This window comes from Pollachius pollachius, assembly GCF_949987615.1.
Source record: "Pollachius pollachius genome assembly, chromosome: 16".
Classification (NCBI taxonomy): domain Eukaryota; kingdom Metazoa; phylum Chordata; class Actinopteri; order Gadiformes; family Gadidae; genus Pollachius; species Pollachius pollachius.
The window spans coordinates 5,016,919-5,026,918 of NC_136949.1; the positions used below are offsets into that span (position 1 = coordinate 5,016,919).

The window sequence follows — 10,000 nt, forward strand, 5'->3', positions numbered from 1 at the left end:
CTATTTGGCAGTTTGGTGCAACATTGTTAGCTCATTCTCGGTTTTGATATTTTTGTTCAAGTATTCAGCAGACCACCATTCAGAGGCTCTTTGTACAGATTACTTAATCACCGTGCAACCCACTCACACCCCTCTGTAACGCTCTCTCTCTCGCTCTCTCCCTCGCTCTCTCTCTGTCTTTCACTCTCTCATCTCTCTCTCGCGCTCTCTCCCCCTCTCTCTCTCTCTCTCTCATCTCTCTCTCTCTCGCTCTCTCGACTCTCTCTCGCTCTCTCGCTCTCTCGCTCTCTCGCTCTCTCGCTCTCTCTCTCTCTCTCTTGCTCTCTCTCTCTCTCTCTGCCTCTCTCTCTCTCCTCCCCTCTCTCTCTCTCTCTCTCTCTCATCTCTCTCTCTCTCTCTCTCTCTCTCTCTCTCTCTTGCTCCCTCTCTCTCTCTCCCCTCTCTCTCACGGTCACACAGGCCTCTCTCATGTCTCTCACAGCCTTTTCCCTTGGTTCATAATTGGGCCCACACATACAGCTGGCTCTCCTACCTCCCAGCCCCCAGTGTCCATCCCATATCCCCACCTCCTTCAAACCCGCTAAATTTGTCTATCAGTATACTCTCGCTCTCTCCCTCCCTCCACCCACCCACCCGTCCGTCCATCCCTCCTTTCCTCCTCCCTCGACCCCTCCCTCCACCCCTCCCTCCCTATCTCACTCTCTCCCTCCCTCCCTCTCTCCCTCCCTTCCTCCTCCCTCCCTCCCACCTCCCTCCACCCCTCTCTCCCTCTCCCTCCCTCCCTCCCTCCACCCCTCTCTCCCTCTCTCCCTCCATCTCTCCCTCCCTCCCTGCACCAGTATATCCCTCCCTGCTTCCCTTCCTCTACCCCTTCCGTCCTATTCCCACAAACCAGCCTCTGTATCAAGTTTAATCTCGCCTTCCACAGAGGATGTCTCACTCCGCTCCGTCCCCCCGCTGCGTCCAGAGAGAGACTCTGAAGCATCACGGCCCGCCTCCTATCAACCCCCCGATCCCCCCCGATCCCCCCCTCCCAAAACCTCACGAGTTGAGAGAGAGAGAGATAAAGAGACAGAGAGAGAGAGAGAGAGAGTCTGCATTAACCTCTTAGTCTAATCCGGCGTCCTCAGATCCCCCTGCAAAAGTCGAAGGAGCCGTCTGTGCCACTGCCACGTGGTCGGGCCCCCGCTGGCCCAGCATGGGGGCCCCCGGCTCAGGGTCTTAATCAGCGGCCGCCCTTTTTCCCGTCCGCCGTTGACAGCGTCCTGCCGGATCAAAGCCCGGTCTCTCCGCCCCCCCCCTGCTGGGTGGGCGGAGCGCCCGAGGGCCGGGATAGCGATATGATCCCCTCCTTCTTTGAGGAAGAGCCCCCCCCCCCCCCCCCCTGCCAGCACGCCTGCCTCCCAGCGTTCCGCAGTTGCTTCAGTCACGGAAACAATGAGTGCTATTGCTCCCTCACTGGGGGGTGGGCAATCCCGCCGGTGATGTAGGGGACGAATCTGCAAATGAGATGCCTCTCAGCGGTCCGGCGCATCGGTTATTCACAGTTCATCGTCGTAAGCTGGCAGCTTATAGTTGTAACGGAGGAACGCCTAGCGTGGCGTGATGCACATTTGTTCACTGGGACACGGTTAGCATGGTAAACGGCCAATGGACCGTAATTATAAAGCGCTTTTCCTAACCAGTGGCCACTCGGAGAACCCTGCAATCATTGGTTTGACGTTCACCCACCGGAAGGCACATCCGCACGCCGACGGCGGTGTCGACCGCGCAGGGCGACCGCCAGCGAGTTGGGAGCTGGCGTCTTGCTCAGGGACCCCCCACCTCCCCAAACGGACTAACACCCTGAACGCTGCCAGTCGACACATTCTACCTCCTGAGCCACTGCCGCCCCATATTAATTCAATTCAATTCAATTGTATTTATAGCTCTAAATCACAGGTACATTCTCAAAGGGCCTAACATGCTATTTATTGATGCATTCATGCATACTTTTTTTTTTTTTTTACCTCAAACTGAGCTAGAAAACGGTTGGGAGCGACTGTTCGAGGTCCGCTGTATGTAATGATATCAACAACCTCCATACCCGCATGTACATCCCTCTGGCTGCTATTGAGTCATCGTACAATCATGTGTGTCCCACCCCCCCTGGGCTCTTCATTTCTTACGTTCCCTTCTCACTGGCGTTGTCACCCGACCATAATGAGCTTTCTCTTGCACACATTTGCACACCTCTGTTTTGGTTTGATCCGAGCTGCAGGGGGAGACAAAGATCCTGAAGCTGAAGAACCTGCGGCCTCAGGACTACGCAAACTACAGCTGCATTGCCTCCGTCCGCAATGTCTGCGGCATCCCCGACCGCAGCGTCATCTTCAGGCTCACCAACAAGACCGGTACGTTCTGCGCTGTTCTGAGCTAGCCCAGCGCTGTTCTGAGCTAGCCCAGCACTGTTCTGAGCTAGTCCAGCGCTGTTCTGAGCTAGCCCAGCGCTGTTCTGAGCTAGCCTAGCGCTGTTCTGAGCTAGTCCAGCGCTGTTCTGAGCTAGTCCAGCGCTGTTCTGAGCTAGTCCAGCGCTGTTCGGACTGTACGACTGCTTTTATTTGTATTAACTTCTATATTTTTAGATATTTATTTTTGATTCTTATCCTAGCTATCCTTGTTCTGTATGGGGAATGGGTTAACCTAACAATTGTGAGTGCTCGGCACTTGTTTCTATGAACATCCTTACTGTACCGACAGCGATATAATGCTGTTTCTCTTTTTTCTCACAAATGTACTCATTGTAAGTGGCTTTGGAAAGAAGTGTCTGCTAAATGCCCTCAATGTAAATGTAAATGATTCACACTACAAATATGTAGCGAAATTCATGCTTCATCTGCTTCGGGCTTTATGATGCTGGAATGGACAGGATAGTGTAACTGCAAAATGTTCAACATGAAGGACGCTGAGAGCCAATATCCTCAACCTACCGCCAAGGTTTCCTCGATAAGGCCACCTCACCCCCTACCTCCTCCTTACAGACCGGTCCGTTCACTGTAAGTGTCTTTGACTAAAAGTGTCTGATAAGTGACTTAATAGTGGCAAATATATCTTGGAGATTCAGGATTACCAAACCTGTTACGTGTTCCTTAAGAGGCTGAGCCGAGAACTTAATGCTTTCGTAAGAGAGCCGACCAAAATAACAAAGAAAAACAATGAGTTAGTTACCCTTCTGCGGCAAAGAAATTGAGGGGAATCAAAGACGCTCTGAAAAAAGTAAGGTTTGCCGCGTCTTAATCCTGCTACATTGCTTTGCCTGACAACGCTTGTTTACGACCAAACATTTTGTTGCGAAGATGTTATGACCAATAAACCCTTTAAAAACGCAGGTGTTTTACTGTCCCACAACGTCCACCGGACGTGTTCACTCCGTTCTTCCTTTACACAACATCTCAGGGCAACGTCATCATACCCCCCCCCCCCCCCCCCCCCCCCCCTGTAAATATCGGCTTTCTGCCTGACGTAGACGCTCTAACTCAGCCGGTACCCGCAAAATACCTCTCGCTTTTCCCATGGCCGCATCCGAAACCCCTCGCCACCAGAGAGATAAATCCGTTCCGAATGAAACAGACCACTCAAAATTCGGAGCGGATTTATCTCCGGTGGGGAGGAGCTTTGGACGCTGCTGTGGAAAAGTGAGAGGTATATCGGGGGGGTACCGGTTTGGGTTGGGGCGACCCCACAACTCATAAATCCGTTCCGAATGAAACTGAGGACTAAAGCCCCTAAACTCCCTGCGGCCTCCCCTCTTGTCTCCCCCCCACCCCCTGCAGCCTCGCCGACCATCAAGCTGCTGGTGGAGGACCCCATCGTGGTGAACCCGGGCCAGACGGTGTCCCTGGTGTGCATCACCACGGGCGGGGAGCCCTCGCCGCTGCTGAACTGGGCCAGCAGCAACGACAGCCTGCCCCCCAGGAGCCTGGTGAAAGGCGGGACCCTCACGCTGCCCGCCATCACCTCGGACGAGGCGGGGGTCTACAGCTGCGTGGCCAGCAACAACGTGGGCAACCCGGCCAAGAAGTCCACCACCATCGTGGTCAGAGGTGAGCGGCGGGGTTCGGGCGGGGGGCGGTGAGGCGATGGTGGCGGGGAGAGGGTTAGTCCGGGGGGTGGAGGTGGTGGGGGAGAGGGCGGAGGGGATAGGGGGGGGGTCTGGGGGGTCCGGAGGTGGTGGGAGGGAGGGAGGAGGTGAGGAAAGGTTGGGTGAGGAACAGAGAGAGGAAGGTGAAGGACAGAGAGAACAAAATAGCAAACAAACAGTCGATCGATAAACAGAAAACAATTAAAAACAACACACATCCTCAGGAAGAACGATTGCTTCGCTTTTTTCTTGAGTGCAAATTCATTAAATATTCAAGCTAAATGTGTTACAGAAACATAAATCAAATGGTTTGACCACACTATTTCATGGCATCGATTCAAGCATTGCCAGAGGAATATTATCTGTGTTGCCTGCTGTAGAAATACTGTATAGAAATATTTACTGTTCCATTTACTCATATATATATATATATATATATATATATATATATATATATATATATATATATATATATATATATATATATATATATATATATATATATATATATATATATATATATATATATATATATAATTTAATGGGCTTCCGCTTCTGCCAAAGCGGTCCAGGCATAAAATCAATGTTGCATGCTTATTGTTTGACCTGATACACACACACACACACACACACACACACACACACACACACACACACACACACACACACACACACACACACACACACACACACACACACGCATGTGCGCACAATTTCACAAAAACACATGACTGCACACGTGCGCCCACACACACAAACACACACACACACTGACACACACGCACACTGACACACACACACACACACACACACACCCCCAAACACCCAACACCATTATGCTATCAGATCACAGAGTCAAAGTTGCGATGGCGACGTCGGGGGCAGCGTGTGAGTGTGTGAGTGTGTGAGGGCTCGTTAAAAGTCGCCGTGTAAAACAGCTGTTTCAGCCATAATGAAGGGCGTCCCACGGCGAGCGTGTGGGAGACTGTTTGGCCGTCACTCTCTGGGCTCTGTCTTTGTCCGAGGCCCCTTCCCTTTGAATGCACCGGGGGCACGTCTCAGAGCCCCGGGCTCATTAGGACTATCAAAGAGCCTCTTTTCTGTACCACTTGTTTCCTGCTGAACCTCCCTGCCCCCGGATTCAATGCAGGAGAATGTACTTAAAGGCCCGTTGAGGTCTGGGCGATCATGGAAAAAAAAATCATGATCACATTTATTCAGCATTTCTCTCCAAAACAACAATTCGTAACTGAGAACTTTGAAATGTCCCCTTAAAAATACACAAATGTAAAAAAAAATAATAATAATCAAATTGAAAAATAATGCACAAATATGTATCCATCTGTTCTGCAATTTCTATAAAAAAAATAGTTTGAACCGGATTATCTTAGTTTGGAGATCGTTTGACCCCAAAATCAAAATCAGTTTTATCTTAAACATGCGTTAGTCCACTGGGTAGGCTGGTAGACTGATGTATCCAGCGCACATCGAGGTGGACACGCCCACTTGTGATGTCACAAAAACACAGGAAAAGGCAGATTTTCAAACAGCTTTTAACGGCAGATCACACTCTCGCCTGGTGTCATAACATGACCCCTTAAACCATTGGTAGGCGTAAAGACATCTTACGGTATTGGCAACGATGTCTTAGTGAAGGCAGGAAAGGCGGTTAGCCCCGGTGTGGTCCTTTAATTAGCTGACTGACCGCCACCATGGCAGCTGACAGCTGGATCTCTTTGGCTCAGCGTGGTGTTAACATACTGTCAGGGGTGAGGGGGTTCAGCCCCATAGGGGGAGAGGAACCATGCTAACACGGTACTTACAGTATGTACTCATAATATGGTGAGTGGCTATGGATAAAACAGAAATAAGGACAAGCCTCCTTAAACAGCATTTATACATATTTTGATTTGACAGATTGGTGGATTTATATCTCAACGTGTTTCTCTTTATAAATTGCTGGATTTACATTTATACATGTTTAATTCTATGTTGTTTATTTAAATCGATAAATTGCTTTTTCAAGCTAGGATTTGAGAGGAGGGTCTCATTGTTGGAATTTCAAACATGCCGCCCATTATAAACTTCTAAACCTGCGTCTCATCACCATTGAATTGCTTATTCATCAGCTTGCAATTCATCAATATTTTGGATTTCCTATTCCTCCACCTTATTCTCTTTGAAATAATACATGCTCTTTGGGGTCCTAAGGCTTTGGGATGCGGCTGAAATAAACAAACTAATGTTAAGGAGAGCACATTTTGTGTTATAATAATTGGAGGGACAAAAACATCTTTTCGACACTGCTGCCGTCTTCATTATAGCAACTTTGTCTTCTGGATAAGGAGCTCATTTTCTGCAAACAGAGTCTGCAAGGCTAAATATTTGTTGTGTGTATGAGTGCACGTACGCTTGTGTGTATGTGTGTGTGTGTGTGCGTGTTATTGTTAATATGAGTTTTACTATGCATTGTTTGTCCATAGTTATGCTTCCCCAATTAAAACATAACTAGGCATGTTTCTGTGGATATGCATAAAAAACAACAAGAGTATTCATAGAAACACAGCGCAAGGCTCAAGTGGATTACATTTCTGATGAATACACAAATTATCGCACGCATTGTTTCAAATTAAGATCTACCCTTCATTCACGCCGGGAGATACATACAGCACAACAGACAATCCGAGTCGGTTTTTGGTGTTTCGGAACATCACGAAATGTTCTCTCTGCGTGCTTCACCTCCTCTTGTATCTCCTGCATCCTTGTCGAACAGAACGGTCTTCAACGTTCACAGCTTTTGTAAGAAAAAAACAACAATATTGACACCAGCCCCTTGTGATAGAAAAACAACGGAAACCCCTCTGAACACGCGCTGAACGGCAGCCAGTCTCAACTTCCTGCCACGGCAGGAAGTGACAGTCTGCCACGCTGTCCCCCCTTCCCTTCCCCTAAAGAATCACCGACCCCCCCAAAAAAACCTCCCCTCCTAAAATGTGACAGCAGTGGCACTCTGCAGCATTGGCATCCGTCATCATTATAAAGCCCCCCTGAAACCGTTCGACTAAAACCACACGATACATCACCGGCTGCAACGCCGCTGCCATCTCCGGGAAGTTCCCATGGCAACGCAGCCCCATTCACCAGGAACACCAGAAGCTACTATTGTTCTCGCCCGTTCACGTACACCTGCCGGCGGCGGCGAGGATAACTTGATGTGTCAGAACCATGTGGTGACTCCGCCCCCGCATCCCCCCCCTCCCACCTACCCGTGACATGGTTCTTTAAACCTGCACTGTGTGACTTTTCCACTGCAGCTATTCATGCCATAAACATGTGAAACCTAGAAAGTTTCTCACTGATTACACCCGGCCATCCGTGAGGCAATCCGCCTTCCACACGTTCCTCTGTGGCAAATAACATGGCATGCAGCTACAACTGTAGCTGCATATCCAACCACTAGAGGCTGCTAATGGGAAACACCGACATGGTGCAGGTTTAAATGGACTGCATTTATATGGTGCTTTTCAAACCAGTGGCCACTCAAAGCGCTGTACAATTTGGCCTAACATGCACGCATTCAACCACACATTCACATACTGACAACAGCCAGCTCGTCAGGAGCAGTCAGGGTGAGGCGTCTTGCTCAGGGACACCTCGACACTCGACTGGGAGGAGCTGGGGATCGAACTAGCATCCTTCCCGAACGACACGACAGAACCATTTCTCTATTCCACTCCAGCAGAGTTAGCAGCAGAGGCAGCAGAAGTCTTGAAGTGAGGAGAAACTTTGTTGTACTGTTGCCACCTCGGCAACAAACACACACACAGAGGTCTCGGCCAGCCGGCGTCAGTGAGGAAAACGCTGTAACGGGGGCAGCAACCGCAAAAAACAAAGCTTGTCGGTCAACACACTCGGACACTTGAACCGAGGCAGCACAATTGGAGGCGGTTCCGTCTCGAAACGACCGTTAGAACTGAGGAATGGCTTTTCCATTCCGACACCGGCTGCAGATTGCGGGCGGTGGTGGCTGGCCAGGCGTGAAGGTCATCTCCGCCGGTTGGGCTCTGAAGATTCGCCAGCAAAAGTCAACAAGGGCTCCCACCTCTCCTGTGTCACTGTCTGGCGAACGCACACACATACGCGTGTACGCAGGCATACGCACATGCACATACACACACACACACACACATGATCATATACACAGAAAGGATCATTCATACACGCACACACACGATCGTGCACACACATACGGTCATACACACAAACACACAATCATAAACACACACACACGCACGATCACACACACATGCACACGAACGTACACACACACACGATCATTGAGTCCATGAGACACTAATGTTGACAAACACACATGCAAGAGCACACACACACACACACATACACACACACACACACGTTGACGTAATCACATTAGGCAGGCATCCGGAAGCTCACATGGACACAAGCACACACACACACACACACACACACACACACACACACACACACACACACACACACACACACACACACACATGCAAGAGCAAACAACCAAAGACAAACCCTTACACATACACACTCTCGGTCATGCACACACAAACACAAACACAGACATTACCATTAGTCATTTAAAAAAGGACGTGCCTGTTTGTCGTCCCCCCCCACCCCAACACACACACCCAGTACCTCCAAGGCCGTGGTTGCCAGCAGGGATTGTGTGTGTGCGTGTTCGAATCGGCACATGTTCAACCCCAGCAGATGGTAGCTTCACTGGCCCAGGCCGTCCGCCACCAGCCAGCAAGCCTTCCAGCGCGCCCCCCCCCCCCCCCCATTCCCTCCCATTCCCTCCCCCATTCCCTCCCCCACTCCCATCACTCCTCTCTCTCCTCAGTTAGCCCGACCGGCTTTCTGCATCACTTCGCTGCGTTGACGTCATTCTCTCCATGGATTACGTCTCCTCCACACAACCTACTTTACTCGAAGCTGGTCAACAAACACCGAGTCACAAACACGCCTGATTTCGCAAACGAAAAAGCCGCTTTTTGAAGATGGTGGCCCAGCTGATGCTGTTTGTTTGATTACACTCGGGTCCCTCCCAGTGTTGGGAAAACGCTGATGAATCAACGGACATGGCAGCACAACACATACGGCATAAACATAGAGACTATAGAAGGCACCCTTATTCTTTTTTTTCTGAAACTTTTTTCCTTTAATGACTTCTCAATCTCCCCAGACTCACTGACAAACACACACACACTAACAAACACACTTACAAGCACACACACACACCCATACAGAAACCCACATTCTGAAATCCTTGCCTGCTAAAATTGGCAAAATGAGCCCAGGGTTGATGCAATCGAATGATAGAGGACGGGCCCTTACCTTTAAATAGCCAGTTCAAAAAGGGCCCCGGTTTGTGTTCATGTTTCCCTGAAGCGCTGCATTTCCTCTCTTTGTGATGTGGAGAGGGGGGAAAGTGTTTCTGCCGCCATCAAAGATTCAGAAATCAATCATCAGTTTCCTCTACGAAACTCCTCCAGGAGTTTTGCGGTACAATTTTAGGTACAAGGTTTTGACAAATGAGACATCTGCCATTCCAGCCGGGCAAACATTACACACACAACGGCTTCCAAATGCACCTGCACACACGCCAGCACTACCCACGCACGCATGCACACAGAGACATAAACACACGCCCGCACATGCACGCCCATACACACTTACGCACGCATTCACACGTATACATAAACAAACACGCGCACACACGCGCACACACACTTACGCACGCTTCCACACGTAGACATAAACACACACACACACACACACACACACACACACACACACACACACACACACACACACACACACACACACACA

The 10,000-nt window shown here is 49.7% G+C and overlaps 1 protein-coding gene across 1 annotated transcript in view; it reads left to right on the top strand.

Moving 5' to 3' along the window:
* LOC307088127 (MAM domain-containing glycosylphosphatidylinositol anchor protein 2) overlaps positions 1-10,000 on the top strand; it is a 177,607-nt gene that overhangs the window by 85,469 nt on the left and 82,138 nt on the right. Inside the window, exons 5-6 of the mRNA XM_079753921.1 lie at positions 2,261-2,393; positions 3,813-4,082. Coding sequence (XP_079610047.1) covers positions 2,261-2,393; positions 3,813-4,082 — 403 coding nt within the window. The remainder of the gene's footprint in view (positions 1-2,260; positions 2,394-3,812; positions 4,083-10,000) is intronic.